Below are 20,434 nucleotides of genomic sequence, written 5' to 3'. Positions count from 1 at the left end.
ACAGCTGGAGTGCCAACGATTAGCCATCACTGGCATAGGGGATAGAGTGTAGGCGCCTCTAACAGCCTTGTGTATGGCCGCATTGGCCAGCTTTAGACCGTCTCTGTGAAATGTGTAACTGCTGTCCAGTATCAGAATATTCATCTTACCTGAGATACAGATGGCTTCAGCTTGCTTCTCCGCTACAAATACAAGAAATGAGGATTAATATCGGAGAGATTCAGCTATTTTACATCATCGTTTTGTGGTGAACATTGTCGACTGGGCAGCCTGATATTGAGAGATGGAGAGTCTCTGGCATGTAACAGACTGTAATGCTGGGTACACACGACTCAATATATTGCCCAATCGATGAGTAATCTGATGGAGAAGTGTGTACATGACCGAACTGCCCCTGATTGATAACAGGATCGATTTTCCCGTGAGAACTTTGCAAAAATCGATGCCGTTATCGAACGGGAGCAGATTGGACGTGTCTGAAATAATCGCCTGATTCCCGTCAATGGGAAAGGAAATTGCATGTGTATTTACCATAAGGAGCAGCAGTGGTGTAGCTAAGGAGCTCTAGGCCCCGGTGCAAGTTTTACATCCCCCCCCCCCCCCCCAAGCTCTCTATACGTAAGAATTGATACGGTGCACGAAACCCTGCCAAGGAAAACCCCAGTGTCAGAAGTGCAAGAAGGGGACGGGGAACAGCTTGTTAATGATTACTACTATTCAAAGCATCTATAGAAGTGATTATTACCAGCACAGGACCAGTAAAGAGCTAATACTGTGGCTGAGGGAGGGCCCTGGTGCAGCCGCAACCTCTGCACCCCGGGGCGCCTCTAGCCATTTTGTCACTCCAGGCGAGAAAACCTGGCATCCACATTTTTGCAGGGGGGCCTGATGATTTCTAGTTACGCCCCTGAACATGAGCCAGTTATTCCTGGCACACTCTGCATGGCCATACATGTAAAAAAAGGCCCCCAGTCAAAAAGGGCCCCGAACATTCGTAATGAGAGTACTGACCAAATTACGATTACGCAAAATCTTGCGTAATTCACAAAATTACGATTTTGGCCATAACCGAAAATTCAATTTCGTGTTTATGTGGAATTTTGTAACAGAAACGAATCAGAATTTTGTGTTTAACGCAGAAATTCATCCATTCTTGAAAATTGTGTTCCAGTCCAGAACCTCCTGATACATTTAAAGTGACAGCACGTGGGACCTTTGTATTATCAGATATTGCAAGGCCCAAAACCAAGTGTCTCAGCATGCATGACCGCTAAGTGCACCTTAAGGCTTTATTCACATCTAAAAATCGAAATTGCAAACATCAGCGATTTTTTTTTTGCCTCCCGGCGCTCCGCTGAGCGCTATGATTTTGTACAAAGCGCTTTTCTAAGCGCTTTTGCAGAGCGATTACGTTTTTTCACTTCCTGACATTAGTCAGTAAGTGAAGTCTTTCGCCTGGAAATAAATAAATACAATGTATTTATTCATAAAAGCGCAAACGCAATCACCGGATAAAGCAATTTGTGAGCGTTTTGCGCTTTACCTTTCATTGTAACAAAAGCGCGCCAAAAATGGTCCATGCAGCGATTTGCTGAGCGGAAAGCAGACGAAACGCGCTGATATGAACTGTCCCATAAGGAATCATTGAACTAGCGATTTCAGGGCGTTTTTTTTTTTTTTTTTCAAACAAATTTTATTTGAATTTTCTCAGTGTTCAACAATGCATTTAAATATGAATATAAGGTTACAAAGTGTTATATATAAAACAGAAGGGATACAAAATAACTTCTTGCTCTTGAAAGTATAATGTTTGTACAATAATGGAAGCTTAAGTAAATTTCCAATAATACAACACATTGAACCAACAAGGAATACACCATTGAACTACTTTTTTTCCCCCCCCTTTCCCTCCCTCTTCATCCCTTCCCCCCCCCTACCCCTGTCATCTCTGGTTATCCTCTTTCTCCTATTTGCTTATGTTGCTTCTAACTTCCCTAGTGTGCCGGACATTTGTTCCGTTAAATACCACTTTGTGTCTTTAAACGGTGATACCATCTCGATTATTTCTCGTTTGGAAAAGGTCTTTATAATATATTGTTTCCAGGTTTTAAAAAATGTTTTTGTTTTTTTATCCTTGTGTGTCATAGCTTCTAACCTGTCCATTTTCAGCAGCTGTATAAGTTCCTCTTTGACATCCCACACCGTGGGAGCGCTAGAATAGATCCACTTATTAAAGATCACCTTACGGGCGGCCATTATCATTACATGGGCCAAGTTAGAGATATTTACATTAGTTGTCGAGAGAGTTTCCGAGGAAAGACTTCTTGTTGGATTGTAGTGGAATAACATCAGCAATGGATTTACTTCTGGTTTGAATTTGCTAATTGTGTCAATATAATTTGCTACTTCGTTCCAATAGGCTGATATCGCTGGACAAGTCCAAAGACAGTGAAATAGATCCGCCTCTGCAAGAGCACATTTTGGACATTCTGGAGAATAGTGTGCTGGAGGGTTTTTGTATTTTATATTGAATGCATATTTGGCCCTATGTATAAGTTTTAGTTGTGATTCCCTCCAGTTCTCTCCTGGTATTAATTTATAGGACGTGCGGTATCCTTCAAGAATTTTTTTTTCTATGTCTTCCCCTGGAATATCTCCCGACCAACGAGACAGATTGTGAAAGGCCTTGTTTATGATACGAATTTGTTGTAAACTTGTTTGTAGTGTAGAGAGGGATAGTTTATTAGTGTGTGGAGATATAAATTTATCAAAATCATTCAAGGAATATAATGATGGGGATTTACCCCCCTTATCTCGGACATAGGACTGCACTTGCCCATAAAACAGGAAGTGATGTTTAGGAATATCGTATTTTGACCGAATTCCTAAAAAGGACATAAGTTTGCCTTCTCTCAGATCAATGAGATCTCCGAGTCTTTTTATTCCTTTTTTTTGCCATTCAAGAAAACCCCCGTGGGCAATACTAGCTTGAAACCCCGGTAAACCCCATAGGGGCATATATTTAGACACCCGGTTGGATACATGAAATAGCTTGCATATTTCTTTCCATGCCACCACCGTGTCTTTAATTATTCTGCTAGATTTTGTTTTATCGGGGAAGTCTTTTAGTGGGGTATGAAGTAACCCAGTCAATTCCCAGGGTTCTGCGAAGGCTGTTTCTAAAGTAAAATTAGAATAGTAGCTAGTTCCATTTATCCAGTCTCTTATATTACGCGTAAGGCACGCTAAGTTGTACCACCGAATATTTGGTAATGCTAATCCTCCCCAATCTTTTGGAAGGTGAAGCTTTGATAATGCTATCCTTACTTTGCCTCGCCTCCAGAGAAAATCTGAAAAAGCTCTGTTTATTTGTTTTATATCTGAATGTTTCAGTAGTAAGGGTAGTGTTTGTAGAGGGTAGAGTAGTCTTCCAAAACTCACTGATTTAATAAGGGCTGCCCTTCCCATAAGATTAATTGGTAGAGAATTCCAACCCTGTAGCTGTCTTTTTATGTCCGAAATGAGAGGTTGATAATTTAGAGCATAAAGTTGGCCAGTGTCTCTGTGAAATTTTATGCCCAAATAGGTAACCTGGTTGCAAACTTCCACCGGAAGTTGGCCTTTACTCATTACTGGAGCCATTGAGGATAAGAACATTAATTGACATTTTGAGATGTTAATTCTAAAGCCACTAGAGCTTCCTACCTCATTAATTATATTCAATACTTGGGGGAATTGTACCTTGGGGTCACTCATGAACAATAAGACATCACCCGCGAACATGGCCTGTGATACCCAGCTACCACCAACATCCACTCCCTTGTTTTCCATTTCTAGTATTCTTGCCAGCGGTTCTAACGCCAGGTTGAACAATAATGGGGACAGCGGGCATCCCTGGCGAGTCCCTTTTTCCAAAATTATATTTTCAGACAGAAAGCCGGGAGTATATATTCGTGCCCCCGGGTTTGTATGCATAGCCGTAATTAATCGACATATCGGGCCTTTAAATCCCATTTTGTCAAGGACCAGCGTTAGCCAACCCCAGTTCACGTTATCAAAGGCCTTTTCGGCATCTATTAAAAGAATTGCATAGTTTCTGCATGACCTGGGGTAGGCCTTCACGTGATCCTGAACCAAGAGTAATTTACGTATGTTTGCTACCGCCGACCGATTTCGAACAAATCCGACCTGATTTGGGTTTATCAATTTAGGTAGAATTTCTGCTAATCGATCTGCCATAATTTTGGAAAGTAATTTTAAATCCTGATTGATTAATGAAATCGGTCGGTAAGATCCCGGTAATGTGGGGTTTTTGCCAGGCTTAAGTAGGAGCTTAATATAGGCCACGTTCGCGGAAGTTGGATACTTTCCCTCCTTCAGGATCTTGTCAAATAGAGTCTTTAAATATGGAACCACTTCTTGGCGTAGGAGCTTAAAAAATTCGGGAGTGAACCCGTCTGGGCCTGGGGATTTCCTATTTTTTAGTTGTTTAATTGCCTCGCTAATCTCCCCCTCTGTAATAGGTGCATTCAGGTCTGTTAAATCGTCTTCGGATAAGCTAGGTAATGAGATCTTGGACAACCAGGTCTGACCGTCTAAAGATTTGTTTATAGATTGATTTGAGTATAGAGCCCTATAAAAATCCCGAAAGCTAGAATTTATTTCTTTCGGGTTGTTTAATATATGGCCTGAGGGAGAGCGCAGAGACGTTATCACTGTAGGTTTAAACATCGGCTTAGCTAATCTGGACAGGAGGTTACCCATTTTATTACCAAACTTGTAATAATATAGGTCTTTGTATGATTTAACATACATCTCTCTAGTTTTGAGATTTGCATCTGTGATCGATTTTGCTTTCAACCAATTCATCCTGGACTCTGGGGAGGGATTGTCAAGGTATAATTTATGAGCTAAGCGTAGCTCGGCCAGTGATTTAGTATATGCTTCATGGGATTGCTTGCGTTTCCCTGCTACATAACTGATAATTTTGCCCCTAATAGTTGGTTTTGCTGCTTCCCAGAACAAGAAAATGTCTTTGACATGTTTTTTATTGTCCTCTTTGTATTCCCACCACCAATTTAACAATAGTTGGGAGAACCCCTCATCTTCATATAAATATGAAGGAAACTTCCAAATAATATCTGTACCCCTGGGAACTATTGGAGAATATTCAATTTGGATGGGTGCATGATCTGATATAATTAGATCCATGATATTTGCTTTAACGATTTGTGGCATCACTTGAGGGGAGACCAAAAAATAATCCAGTCTTGTCCAAGTATTATGAGGTGCAGAGTGAAAAGTAAATTCCTCTCCATCAGGGTGAAGTAACCTCCAACTATCGTTTAGGCCAGCTGATTGTAAATAGTCCTGGAATATGATGGATTTAGATAGTGTTAAGGGGCTAGGATGAGATTTTGGGGATCTATCCTCCCGTAGATTAGCTAGCGCATTAAAATCCCCGCCTTGAATGATCTTCCCAGAGCCAGATGATAATGTGGCTGTCAGCAATGAGCCAAAAAAAGATTTATCTTCCTCTGTAGGTGCATAAACATTGAACAGCGTAATGGTTTCTCCTGCTAGCTTTAATTGCAGGTTCACCCAGCGACCTTCCTTATCTGTAGATACATTAAGAACTTCCCCTTGCAGATTTTTATGTAACAAAATGAGAACCCCCGCTTTGCGACCTCGGGCCGGAGACCCATATACCTGGCCCACCCATGACTTCCTCATATATTTAAACTGTTCCTCTGATAGGTGACATTCCTGCAGGAGGGCAATATCCGATCTAAGCTTTTTCAAATGTCGCAATATCATAGATCGTTTGCCCGGGGAACGGAGCCCCTTCACATTCCAAGATGTAATAAACAAAGACATCAGCTTAATATTGAGATATTACACATCTTGTTACTATCGTATAAGTTAGATGACTTATAATTGCGGCTACCAGAGATGACTAATCCCCCCTGAATCCCCTGACTCCCCCTTAAAGCTAACCCCTTCGCTTTTTCAGTCTTGAAACCCTTAAGGAATGTTTTAGCATATTTTTCAAGGAAAAGCGACCAACATAAAGAAAAAAACATGAAAATAAAACAACCAACAAGATTCATGCTTATGCTCGTGACTTCACTTTTTTCCCGGATGTCTACCTCCCCTCCGAGCTCCAAAGTCAAATCTCCCCCTTATTTTAGGCTTTTAGATATAAATTGTACCTAGAGAACAACATAGCATTGATTAAATACAATACACTTCAGCCATTTAGACCAATATGACTAAAAACCATTTGCTTGCATTGGCTGAGCTATACACAGTTCTCTTCTTATACAACAGCACCCCCTGCTGTCTAAAATTAGAAAAAATGAAATTAAACAGAAAAGAATGAACAGTGCTAAAGCTATCAATCGGCACTTGTTTCTGGACTATCATTCAAAAACGATAACGCCTTAGCTGGAGAGTTAAATGTATGTGTAGTATTAGAGTCATCCGTAACCCGCAATATGGCTGGATATTGTAACGCAAATTTCCATTTCTTCTCCACACATTTTGCGCATGCAGCGTTGAATGATTGGCGCTTTTTGGAAACCTCTACTGAATAATCATTAAACAGGCGTATCTTTGCTCCCTGGTAATCAATCGGCCTTCCCAGATCACGGAACGCTTTCAGTAAATCAGTTTTTTCTGCGAAGTCCAAGTACCTGGCCAGGACCAAGCGTGGTGGGCGATTGTCCGACTCCGCTCGTGGGGGGCCAACTCTGTGGGCTCGTTCCACTTTTAGGGCTCTTTTGTATCCCAGCATCTTTGGTATTGTAACCATGCATAGCTCTCGTAATGCTGTCACTGCAATCGTTTCTGGCACCCCCACCACTCTAAGGTTGTTTCGGCGTGACCGATTTTCTAGATCCTGCAATTTATCCCGAAACTGTTTATTTTCCTCCAAAAGCTTGTCATAGTTCTTTCCCACCTTAGCCCCTTCGTCCTCTAGAGCTTGGACTCTATGCTCTGCTTGGTCAAGTCTCTGGCTGTGGGCCTGTAGCTTATTGTGTATGGCCTGGATGGAGCTGTCTAGTGTAGCTTGCAGCGTGGCCTGTAACTCTGGTGCCAGCTGCCTTGCTACTTCTGTGGCCAATTTCTTATAGTCCAGGGGCAGCCCTCCACCCTCACCTGTGAATTGTTGAGAGGAGGTCTCCTCCGTATCCCAGTCTGCAGCGTGCTGTGAGGAGGCTTCCCACTCCGGGGAGTGCTGCTGCGTCACTGGAGCCTGTGATGCCTGTGCTGCTTCGGCAGCCATCTTACCCGCCTCCTCCTCCGTGGTGTGAATTTTCCGAGGCGCTGACCGCAGCAAATAGCGGTCCATCAGCCGGGGGAATAGCGGCGCTGAAATCGGGGCTGTATCCTGCAGCTGTGCTGAGCGGAGCGGGGGTGCTTGCCGTGCTTTTCAGCCTAAGAGGGAGACTCGCCGTGCGGAGCTAGTCTCTCACACCTCCACCATCCGGGCGCCGGAACCGGAAGTATTCAGGGCGTTTTTAAAAAATTGCTGACGCTAAAAAAAAAATGCGAAATGCCCTAGGCGCGAACAAGACCTTACAAAGAGCACCTGTCTTAGAAGTGGTTGCAGGCAGAGCCTCCTGATACATTTAAAGGAGAACTGTAGCGAGAGGTGTATGGAGGCTGCCATATTTATTTCCTTTTGAGCAATACCAGTTGCCTGGCAGCCCTGTTGATCCTCTTCCTCTAATGCTTTCAGCCATAGCCCCTGAACAAGCATGCAGCAGATCAGGTGTTTCTGACAAATTTGACAGATATGACAAGATTAGCTGCATGCTTGTTTCTGGTGTGATTCAGACACTTCTTCAGCCAAATAGACCAGCAGGGCTGCCAGGCAACTGGTATTGCTTAAAAGAAAATAAATATGGCAGCCTCCATATATCTCTCACTACAGTTCTTCTTTAAAGTGACAGCATATGCAGGGGCCTTTGCATTATCAGTAATTGCAATGAATGAGTGACTTTCCAATGAGTTTAGTAATAACTTACATTATTTTTAAATTACTATTAAAAACAAAATTAAGTCCATTTTTGTAATTAAAATGACTGTTTCTATAGAAAACACGAAATCACAAAATTTTGCGTTAAACGCGAATTTGCGCCAAAACGCGAAATTTACATGACAAAAATTTTGCTTACGGAATTCCGAATGACTGTTTGCATGACAATAACGAAATTACAAATTTGTGACGTAGGGGTAAAATTTGCGTCCGTAATTACGGAAACACGAAATTACGCAAATTTCGGGTCAACACTACCGGATATAGTTGCAGTTAAGCTGCTAGAAGAATATCGGCGGTGAAATATTGGAAATCTTTAGGTTCTAACTCACGAGGCAGCTGATTTTTGCACAGCGCCGGTTAGTTCGGAGCCAGCGCTGCTTGCCTGATTTGGGCAGTTCGGAGCCAGCGCTGCTTGCCTGATTTGGGCAGTTCGGAGCCAGCGCTGCTTGCCTGATTTGGGCAGTTCGGAGCCAGTGCTGCTTGCCTGAATTGGGCAGTTCGGAGCCAGTGCTGCTTGCCTGATTTGGGCAGTTCGGAGCCAGTGCTGCTTGCCTGATTTGAGCAGTTCGGAGGGAGAATAGTGATCAGCGCAGGCCCAGAGTTTGTGCAGGAGCTGGGAGAGTCATTTTTCAGCTTCACCCTGGGCTGTAATAGTCCGCACTGAAAACGAATGGACTGTCTAACGTAACCCTACTCTCACACAGAACTAAAGATTGTCGGAAACGTCCTTTTTCCAATTCCGCAGAATTCTGCAGAAAAACGGAATTCGGAAAAACGTAATCTTGTGGTCCAAAATTACTGTGGTGATCCGATTTTTGGAGAAAAATTCAGCATTCTCTGATTGGTGCAATGCGCCTGGGCTGTGCTCTGAGCTAAAATTACCGAGTTGCGGTAAATTGGATTACCGGGAATTCCAATCTCCGGACAGAAATGCTGATTTGCGATCGGAAATGCGAAAATTTCAATTCTGCGGAATCTGAATGAGAATCCCATCAAAGAACCTTCCCTCTACCAATACCTAAGCTGAGCTGAGTTCGGGGTAAGCCGCCGCGGAGGATTTCTCAGGCCCTGCTGGGCCGATTTACATAATTTTTTTTTTTGCTTGCTGCGTGTTCGGGTCGATCGCCGCCGATGCGCCGCTACCCGCTGCAATACAGGGCCCAACCCGCATACCCCTTGCGCAGCCTGGCCAATCGCCACCAGGCTGCGCTATGGGGTGGATCGAGGCTCCCTGTGATGTCATGATGACGTCACTCCGTTCGTCGCTATGGCGACGGGGAAGCCCTGAAGGAAATCCCACTTAGAACGGGATTTCCGGATGGGCTTGATTGCCGGCGGCGATAGGAGGGGTGGGAGGTAGGCCGCAGGGAGGGGGGAATCATGTAGCTAGCGCTATTTAGCTGCATGATAAAAAAAATTAGGCTTAAAAAAAACGCCCGCAGCCGCAGAACAATTGACCGCCAGGAGGGTTAATAGCCACAATTTACATAGTGGGTGGCCCTGGTGTCTGGGATTTTATCTGGCGCCAACCCCCTCCCCCCCCCCCCCCCCCCGGGTGCTCAAAGTGCTGCTAATAGCTGCTGATCGTGGCTATTACTATGGACAATAAGACCATAGTAATAGTGTACTGGTTAAGGGCTCTGCCTTTGACATGGGAGACCAGGGTTTGAATCCTGGCTAGGGTCAGTACCTATTCAGTAAGGAGTTCAAGGCAAGACTCCCTAACACTGCAGGGTGGCCTCCTGAGCGCGTCCCTGTGGCTGCAGCTCTTGAGTGCTTTGAGTCCGACAGGAGAAAAGCGCTATACAAATGTTCAGATTATTATTATGTGCCCTTATTATAGGAGCCACAAGCTAATAACATTGTGCTATATGTGGCACCCTTTTTACCAGCCGGCTGCATTTGCCTTTAGAAATGCTGGAGGGTTCGTCAGTCTGCACATCCTGCCATAAACCATTCCCACTAGGCACTGCCACCCCACACTGCTCTGCGTCACACTGGGTACTAATCTGCGGAAGATTTGGGCACAAGCGGCAAGTGGACTAATTGGGCGCTGCCATAGGGCCAATGCATTTTATTGGTATTTGGGCACCCAGTAAATTGCGGGCACCCAAAAGCCGATTTTTGAATAGGCGCCTATGGTGGTGCCCGAGAATTTGTGGTGTTTTTTTTTTTTCATCTCTAGGTTAGTTTGGGAGTTGGATTGTGTGTCGGGGGGTAGTTTGTGGTGTGCAGGGGAGGGGGGAGAGGTTAAGTGTTAAGCGTCAGGGAGGTAGTGTATGTGGGGGGGGGGGGGGGGGGTTAAGGGTTAGGAGCCAGGCAGGTAGTTTGTTTAGGTAGGTTTTTTTTGAGGGTTAGGTGTTAGGTAGGTAGTTTGTGGGGAGGGGTTTAGGGTTAGGCATCAGGGGGAGGGTTCTGTGTGAGGGTAGGTTTAGGTTTAGCTATAGTACAATATCGGTATTTTATACACGTTATAGTAAAATACTGGAATTATGTATTTTACAATCGGCATTACTGGGCGTCCCGTATTTCCGTGCACCTCTATTTGATGTACGCACTAATCTGCTTGTGCCAGCTTATTTCTAAAATCTAGAGGTCGGACAGACCGTGCAGCCTTCTCTGCCAAATGCACCACAGAGGAGATAGGCCTGGACTTATTTGGTCTCCTTGGAAGATGAACCTTTCAACCAGGAAAATGATCATAATTTGCATTGTTAAATTCCCCTAATGCTGGGCTGGCTAACCAGTAATGATTAAACAGACTTGTGAGATTCTGAAGCTGATAAGAGGTTTGTCAGAGTTTAACCTTTCACAGTTTCAACATGTCTCAGAACAGAGCCAGATCTTTGCTTTTAGTGGTGTGCCTTATTCTGTGGTCATTGCTCTTCTGTAGTTTACCGACAACTTGGCTGATGGGTACTACTCGGGATCAGTTAAAAAGGGTTCCAGAGCCATCTGTGTAAAAAGGGTGCCTCCATAGACTTCATTGTTATTTCTGCAAATCTCGGCTACAAGGTGGTGAAAAAGGCGGCCACATTTTTTTTTTTGCGGCTAAGTTTGATTCGGCTACAAAATGGCGCCTTTTTATAGCCGAGATTTTTGATTCGGCTACAAGGTTTGGCTACAAGGTTTTAGATTCAGCTACAAAAGGGCACCCTTTTATAGCTGAACATTTTTAGGGCTGTAAAAGGGTGCTGGATATAGCCAAGATTTTTTTTTAGGCTATATAAATGCAATGACAACATCGGTTATATGAGCAGCTGACTAAATCTATCTATATATATATAATAGGCTAAGTGCCTCAACCTTCAAACAAGAAGAAGAAGTAGCGCCCTGCCCCCAGGGCCGGTCCAAGCAAAAAGAAGGGGCTGGTCCAAGCAAGAAGAAGAAGTAGCGCCCTGCCCCCAGGGGCGTTCCTACACTTGCCGCCGAGCTGGAGGGGGTAGCGGGCAGGAAGGGGGTATTGGGCACAGCGGGGGTGGGAGGGGGGTTGGACCCCTCCCCTCCCTCACCTCTGTCCCCCATCTGCGCTCCTCCTCTAGCTTAAGTTCTATGGAAAACAAAAGTTTGCTTTCTTGGAATAGAAAGAATTTGCGATAATTCAGGTTGGCGTGTCTCCCACAATGCATCACTGCTGAATATATGCAAATTAACCATTGTTGCCCTTAGAAGCTAAACACTGCATTCCAGCGGTTTTGGAGGTGTGTTTAGCTTCTAAGGGAAACAATGGTTAATTTGCATATATTCAGCAGTGATGCATTGTGGGAGACATCTCAAGCTCACTCCAACCTGAATTATCGCAAATTCTTTCTGTTCTAAGAAAGCAAACTTTTGTTTTCCATAGCATTTTAGTAAGGGGGCTTTTAGGATCATTGTAGCCCCTCACATACTCCAATGAGTTCTGGTTCACCATGAGCTTGCTGGTTAGTCTGTAGCTCAAGTTCAGCAGCAGCCGCCACTATTAGTAAGAAGCCGCGGGCGGGGATGACTCACCTCTTCCGTGTTCCAGCATGCGTTCCACTGTCGTCACTTTCTGCAATGCCGTCCACTTACAATACAGTGTGTGGCATTGCAGGAAGTGACGACAGTGGAACGCGGAAGAGGTGAGTCATCCACGCCCGCTGCCTCTTATTAATAGCGGCGTCTGCTGCTGAACTTATGCTAGAGGGGGAGTGCAGGTGAGGGAGGGGGGGTCTGACCCCCCTCCCTGACGTGAAATTGAGCTGGAAAGGGAGCGCACATGGGGGACCCAGCTGAGGGAGGGGGGGTCCGACCCCCCCCCTCCCCGCCACGAACTTAAGCTGGAGGGGAAGCGCACATGGGGGACCCAGGTGAGGGAGGGGGGGGTGTTAATCTTACCAATCAGAAATATTCTACTGCTGGAAAGTAAAATATCAGTTATGTTTCCCAATATCTTACTACAGCTAAACCTAACCCTGCTCTCACACAGATCCCCCCCCCCCCCCGGTGGTGCCTAACCCTAAGACCCCTCTGGTGGTGTGACTATGACTAACCCTAAGATCCCTCCCTGGTGGTGCATGGCGGAGCAACAGCTATGCAATGCAGCGATTTGCATTTCCGCAAACCCTCGGCACCCCGAGATTCTATCGGGTGCCTCTGGATAAGGATATTTGCACTGTTTGCTGATAGTTGGGCGCCTCCCAACATCCAAATTTCACATTAGCAGCCGTGTGAAAGCCGCAATTCGTGGCGAAAATGGTAATTATCAGCACCCGCAGATGCCTGATAGCGGACATCATCATGTACCCAAATTTCAGTTTTCTTGCTCTAATCCCGGTTTTTATCATAGGTTCCTTATTTTCCATAAGGGCTCTTGCTCCTTTTTTACCTGATTTGAAACCCCCCCCCCCCTGTGAAGTGTTAACCCCTACCTAACTAATTAACCCCTTGTGTCACCTAAACGTGGCTTATGATTCATGGATTAGATGTGCCTAGCAATGTATCTGTACAGCACTCAAAAACGTGCGCTTTTGCGATTACATGTAATCACTACAGGCACACAGGCTGGCAACAGTGATACCCTACATGCCCAAATAGTGATTAAATATGGCATATAGGGTATCATTTAAACTGGAATAATAGAGTTTAAGGTGTTTTATAACTGTGACACATGACATGTAAAAATTAGGAAGGGTGAAATATGACACAAATTCTATTTTCTGCATTTGCGCCTATTTTTCCTCCCCTCTAAAATGCCCTTGATATTAAAACATTCTTAGAAAAAAATATTACTCAAAGAAAGCTTAGATTGTCTTGTAAAACAAATCAATATACATTGATGGCACAAGTAATAAAAAAAATTAGTACTGTATCAATAGCGAAAATAGCTGAAATCGTCAGGAATCTTAAGGTGTAAAAACCCCGGAACCCGAATCCCGTAAAAATGGTTACCGCCAATAAGAGTTTAAAGTATCAACCCAGGGATGTAGCAATAGCCATAGCAGCCATAGCAGCTGCTATGGGCCCTAGAGCAGAGGGGGTCCAGGTGGTACTTAATATATTCACCATTAACTTTCTTGTCTTTCTCCGCCCTCTGACTTTGTCTCAGAGCCCATGAACTATGTGCAGTGTTGATTGCATGAGAATGTAAATTGCCCAATTAGCTCATATCCATAGGCTAGGGGCAGGTGGCATTGCTTAAGAGCAGTGGTCCTCAAATTAAGGCCCGCAAGCCAAATGCGGCCCCTGAGGCTTTTTCACTGGCCCCCAAACACCAAATGTATAACTTATAGAAGTGGCCCACAGCATCTTTAAAATATCGGTGGCCGCATATAGAATAGCAGTGCTGGCACCACCCATCCTCATACTGTAGAAGCCAGCGAGCAGTAATTCACTGGCTTCAATTCAGGTTCATTAGGTGACACTGCTGTCCAACTGGTTGTCACCCGGGTATGCTTCACTGTCTGGTGCACAAAGACGTTCTTCAGGAGCTGCATGGCTCAATGGATGTTGCTGGGAGTTCTCCTCCGGGCAAGACTGGGGGGGGGGGGGATCAATATGTAGATTCAATGTAATGTCTTTCAACATCATTGTATGCATGTTCCGGCCCCCCAGCAGTCTAAAGTATGTTGACCTCGGCCCTTCGCCAAAAAAGTTTGGGGACCTCTGCTTAAGAGTGTCTACACCTGAGGGCCCTATGAAAGCTTTGCTATGGGGCCCCAAGATCTCTAGCTAGGCCACTGCATCAACCCTTAAAGTATTGATATGCTGGGAATCATAACTGGCTGAAATTTGCAAACTGAAATAAAATGATGATTTACAATACCATTAACCTCCTTAGCGGTATGCCCAACACTGTGTCGGGCATACCGCCGGCTGACCCCAGAAGTCCCCCAGTATAATTTTAAGTGATCGCATAGCTGTAATAGCGTCAGCTAGCACTAGGCTAGCTAGCAGTGGTGGCCGGCATACCCCAATTACTTTTGATCCCACCGATCGCCGCTAAATACATTACCCCCCCCCCCCCCCCCTGGATCCAGCGATTGGCACAGCCTTCCTGCACATCTCCGGTCCGCTTTATGGGGAGGATCGGGTCTGCACATGATGTCATGACGTCGCCGTCATCATGACGTCATGTGCGATACTCCCCATAGGGAAGAGCGGAGATGTGCAGGAAGGCTGCGCCGATCACTGGATCCAGGGGGGGTAATGTATTTAGCGGCGATCGGGGGGAGCAAAAGTAATCAGGGGATGCCGGACCACCACTGCTAGCTAGCCTAGTGCTAGCTAAAGCTATTACAGCTATGCCACCACTTAAAATTATACGGGGGGACTGTCGGCTGCGAACCCTCCAGCGTGCGTAACTCCCAGGCGGTTAAATAGCTGAATGGATTGTATAGTGATGACATATACTCCATATGATGTTTTTTCATATATGATATGGTCTGACATCTTACCGTCCACATGCACAAAAGCAGGAGTGTGGTGCTTACCTCCCAAAATAGCACAGTTGAAGTAGCTGCAGGTTTGCCCCATACTCTGTACAACGTAAGTCGTATCGTCTTTCGTGACATATTTGAATTTCTCTGTAGGAGGAATCAGAACTTCTTCTTCCCGTGGGAAAAACGAGACGTTTCCAATATCAGCTCCGAAGCAGGTGGTGATCTGGAAAACAGATTCAGTACCGAAAACTTGTGCGGCAAGCTCAGTCAGAGAAGAAGACGTGAACCTCCCAAACTTGAAGCCTGTAGAAAGCTTATAAGCATTGTGGCTTCCCCTGAAGGTAGTGTAGTTGCTGCTGCAGTCGGGCTTCAGGATCTGGAGAGCTCTGGTGAGGTAGAAGTGAAGAGCCTTGAAGTGAAACTTGTCCATGTAGTCCTTGCGGGAGGCACCAGCGATGGTGAGGTTTCCATTGAATTGCGTGTGGATAGGGTTCCCTTCAGGGAAGTGGTTGGTGAAGACCAGTAGCGCTATTCCATGCTCATCCTCAAACTCATCTGGAAGTTCAAGATGCGGCACTTTTTTGTTCCACTCTTTTGAGGCAAGCCTCCAAGCTTCGTTGAACTGCTGATTCGACTTCTCCTGGCTCAGAACCTTGGGCATGGTCTCATCACTTAATTCATCAGAGCATCCGATATACTGGTCATCAAAAACAGCAGGTTTGTACGTCAAATCGTAGGAGCTGCATCTTGCCTATGTAAAGAGAAAACCAAAGTGGCCACAACATTGCCAAAATAAAATAGTAGACAGCTAGAGATGGTCAGTGAGATGTAATGCAAACTTTGTTCAGCTTGGAAGCATGCCCAGTAGTACAGCAATAGAGGGTGCAGAGGTAGTGTTGCTCATCACGACCTCATGATCACGGGTAACCGTGATCACGAGCTGTTTTTCCTGATCACGAGGTTGGATTCTGAATTCGTGATCGCCTCTCGATCACGGATTCAGTTCCGAATGCACCCGTGATCGTGGTCCAAATCCGGCTAGTGATCACGGATTTAGCCATGATCACGGGCCGTGATTATTACCTGAAAACCCGCCGACATTTGCGGTTAATAGCAAAGCCCCTTTACATGCTAGAAACACCAAATTTGCCAGATATGTTAAGAACAGTGGGAACAAGAGGGAAAAAAAATTCAAAACGTTACTTTGTACAGTAGTTTGAGAAAATCGATTTTAAAGTTTCACAGGAAATGCGGAGACCCGGTTGACTGGGGCTTCGCATCCTGAGCTATACCAACCCGCATGGTCCATGGTATGGGCCAAGCCTTCCTACCCCCCCCCCCCCCCTCCCGGAAGCCCTTATCCAATCCATGGAATACTAAAGTTGTCCATACTAACTGCTTGTTTGTGAGTCCCTGTAGGAAGGCCAGGGTCGTTTCTAGCAATTTTTCGATCTAGGCAAGAAGTTCTGCCCCCCCCCCCCCCCCCCAAAAAAAAACCCCACACTCTACAAAAAATAAAAACCATGAGCCGTATGGGGTGGATGCATAATACAGGGAGTGCCTGAGATACAAGCAACCCGCTGATCCTGTTGCATTCTGTTGTTGCACGCCCCCTTCCTGCATTCCCTCAGTTTAGTGTGTAAATGCAGAATATCATGCAGCTGTGCTCTCACCTCTCCGCTGGAGTCCAGTGCTGTCCTTCCCCCTGTCCGGTGACCACTCCCCCTGTAGCGTGATAACATGCTATATGAGGAGAGTGAAGTGCCAGCACTAGAGGGAGCAGGAGACAGACAGGATGGTCACACAGGCACAGCACTGGACTCCAGAAGGGAGGGGAGAGCACAGCTTCTGCTGCACTATACTCTGCCTTTACACACTGGACTGAGGGAGCGCAGAAGGTGGATGGGAACAGATAGTGGGACAAGGGGACAGAGGGGGGCACAAAAGGGGCAGAAGGAGGCACATTGGGACAGAGGCAGGCACAGAGGAACGCTCACATAGCCGGATTATACACAGGGCAACTTAGGCAGGTGTCTAGGGCTTGGAGAGTCTAGGGACCCGGTTTATGCTGACCCCCAACTAATTTTGTCAAAAAACTAGGTAACCATCACGTGTGGGCCCAAAGTCATTTCTTGTTTAGGGCTCCATTTCACTTTAATCCATCTCTGGATGCACAGGGGGGCAGAGAAGGCTCAGGGAGACTGAAGGTGGCACAAGGAGACAGGAGGAGGCGCAAAGGGAGACAGAAGGAGGCACAGGGGGACAGAGGGACACACAGGGGGCAGAGGTGGCACAGGGAGACTGAAGGTGGCACAAGGAGACAGGAGGGGGCACAAAGGGAGACAGAAGGAGGCACAGGGGGACATACTGAAACACAGGGGGCAGAGGTGGCACAGGGGGACTGAAGGTGGCACAAGGAGACAGGAGGAGGCACAAAGGGAGACTGAAGGTGGCACAGGGGGACTGAAGGTGGCACAGGGGGACTGAAGGTGGCACAGGGGGACTGAAGGTGGCACAGGGGGACTGAAGGTGGCACAAGGGGACAGAATGAGGCACAAGGGGACAGAAAAAGGTACAAACACCTGTTAGGGTGTGGCTTTGTTCAGGGTGGGGCTTAGCTCAGGGGGAAGGGCTTAATCAGGGGTATGGCATGCCTAAAAACATCCCTGAGGAAGAAACATGCGCATGGGGTTCGCAAATCGGATATGTTTGCAGAAACACGCAGATGAGATCAGCTTAACTTTATGATTTGGGTTTCTTCCAGATCAATGTTGTTTTACCTTCTGAAACTTCCAGCCAATCAGCATCCAGACTAATGCAATCCATGAGAACATGCTGTTCATTTCTGTGAAAAGAAGTAGAAAAAAAAACCATGAAATGTATTGTGTCCAGAACATGACTGATATTAATCCGTGTCGCCATACCGGTATTGCCGTACTCTGCTTGTTGTCACTATGAACGCCCAGTCACATGCATAAGAGGGTTTGTTTGTTATTTCAATTATTTCCTTGAAACAAACTCGGGAGGCAAATATCCACATTTCTCTCATTGAAGTGGAACTAAACTCAGAACTTCCTCTCTGCTCTAAAAAGATCAACCACATCATGATAACCTTTATAGAAAATAAATCTTCATTACAATTGATGGAGGTCCTTTAAAAAAAAATCTAAAAAAAGTTTTACTTAGTTTCACTTTTTCAGAACGCACCGAAAGGGTTAAGTCTCGGTGTTTACTGTATGCCAGAGCTGCCTTAGCAGAGCTCTCCTGCAGTCTATTCTCAGCTGCTGATTAGAGCTAATTAGAGAGGGTGAAATGCCTAAACAAACACAGAACACAAATCAGTGAATTCCTTCACAAACTCTATGTGGATTAATGACTTTTCATGGTGTACTGTGTGAGAGTTTGGGGCCACCTAAAGGTATCAGCTGGATTATTCTTTTTCAAGGATTCCAGTGGTAAGTTTTCTGCACACCTAAAATCCCTCCATTGTACTCCTCCCCCCACTGGACCCTTCTAATTCTCGGGGTCTGTAGTAGTGAATTGTCAGTCACATGACACATATCACACAACTACTGTATTACTTCTCACATTCCCCGCTCTATACTGTGCAGTCACATGACACACATCACACCCCTATTACTTCTCACATTCCCCGTTCCATATTGTGCAGTCACAAGGCACACATCACACCCCTATTACGCCACACATTCCCCGCTCCATACTGTGCAGTCACATGACATACATCACACCCCTATTACGCCACACATTCCCCGCTCCATACTGTGCAGTCACATGACATACATCACACCCCTATTACTGCTAACATTCCCCGCTCCATACTGTGCAGTCACATGACACACATCACACCCCTATTAATCCTCACATTCCCCGCTCCATACAGTGCAGTCACATGACATACATCACACCCCTATTACGCCACACATTCCCCGCTCCATACTGTGCAGTCACATGACATACATCACACCCCTATTACTTCTAACATTCCCCGCTCCATACTGTGCAGTCACATGACACATCACACCCCTATTACTTCTCACATTCCCCGCGCCATACTGTGCAGTCACATGGCACACATCACACCCCTATTACTCCTCACATTCCCCACTCCATACTGTGCAGTCACCTGACACACATCACACCCCTATTACTCCTCACATTCCCCACTCCATACTGTGCAGTCACCTGACACACATCACACCCCTATTACTCCTCACATTCCCTCCTCCATACTGTGCAGTCACATGACATACATCACACCCCTATTACTTCTCACATTCCCCGCTCCATACTGTGCAGTCACATGACACATCACACCCCTATTACTTCTCACATTCCCCGCGCCATACTGTGCAGTCACATGGCACACATCACACCCCTATTACTCCTCACATTCCCCGGTCCATACTGTGCAGTCACCTGACACACATCACACCCCTATTACTCCTCACATTCCCCGGTCCATACTGTGCAGTCACATGACACACATCACACCCCTATTACTCCTCACATTACCCCCTCCATACTGTGCAGTCACATGACACACATCACACCCCTATCACTTCTCACATTCCCCGCTCCATACTGTGCAGTCACATGACACACATCACACCCCTATTACTCCTCACATTCCCCCAGTCCATACTGTGCAGTCACATGACACACATCACACCCCTATTACTTCTCACATTCCCCCTCCATACTGTGCAGTCACATGACACACATCACACCGCTATTACTTCTCTTATTCCCTCATCCATACTGTGCAGTCACATGACACACATCACACCCCTATTACTCCTCACATTCCCCGCTCCATACTGTGCAGTCACATGACACACATCACACCCCTATTACTCCTCACATTCCCCGCTCCATACTGTGCAGTCACATGACACACATCACACCCCTATTACTCTTCACATCCCCGCTCCATACTGTGCAGTCACATGACACACATCACACCCCTATTACTTCTCACATTCCCCCGGTCCATACTGTGCAGTCACATGACACCCATCACGCCCCTATTACTTCTCACATTCCCCGCTCCATACTGTGCAGTCACATGACACACATCACACCCCTATTACTCCTCACATTCCCCGCTCCATATTGTGTAGTCACATGACACACATCACACCCCTATTACTTCTCACATTCCCCGCTCCATACTGTGCAGTCACATGACACACATCACACCCCTATTACTGCTCACATTCCCCGCTGCATACTGTGCAGTCACATGACACACATCACACCCCTATTACTCCTCACATTCCCCAGTCCATACTGTGCAGTCACATGGCACACATCACACCCCTATTACTCCTCACATACCCTCATCCATACTGTGCAGTCACATGACACACATTACACCCCTATTACTTCTCACATTCCCCAGTCCATACTGTGCAGTCACATGGCACACATCACACCCCTATTACTCCTCACATACCCTCATCCA

General features: G+C 46.0%; 1 protein-coding gene across 1 annotated transcript in view; it reads right to left on the bottom strand.

Moving 5' to 3' along the window:
- LOC137544641 (uncharacterized) overlaps positions 1-20,434 on the bottom strand; it is a 109,298-nt gene that overhangs the window by 52,262 nt on the left and 36,602 nt on the right. Inside the window, exons 5-7 of the mRNA XM_068265737.1 lie at positions 17,730-17,794; positions 15,001-15,700; positions 150-182 (exon numbers count right to left, since the gene is read on the bottom strand). Coding sequence (XP_068121838.1) covers positions 150-182; positions 15,001-15,700; positions 17,730-17,794 — 798 coding nt within the window. The remainder of the gene's footprint in view (positions 1-149; positions 183-15,000; positions 15,701-17,729; positions 17,795-20,434) is intronic.

Source organism: Hyperolius riggenbachi, chromosome 2, assembly GCF_040937935.1.
Source record: "Hyperolius riggenbachi isolate aHypRig1 chromosome 2, aHypRig1.pri, whole genome shotgun sequence".
In the NCBI taxonomy this organism is placed as follows: Eukaryota; Metazoa; Chordata; class Amphibia; order Anura; family Hyperoliidae; genus Hyperolius; species Hyperolius riggenbachi.
This window is presented reverse-complemented; position numbering and strand designations above follow the sequence as displayed.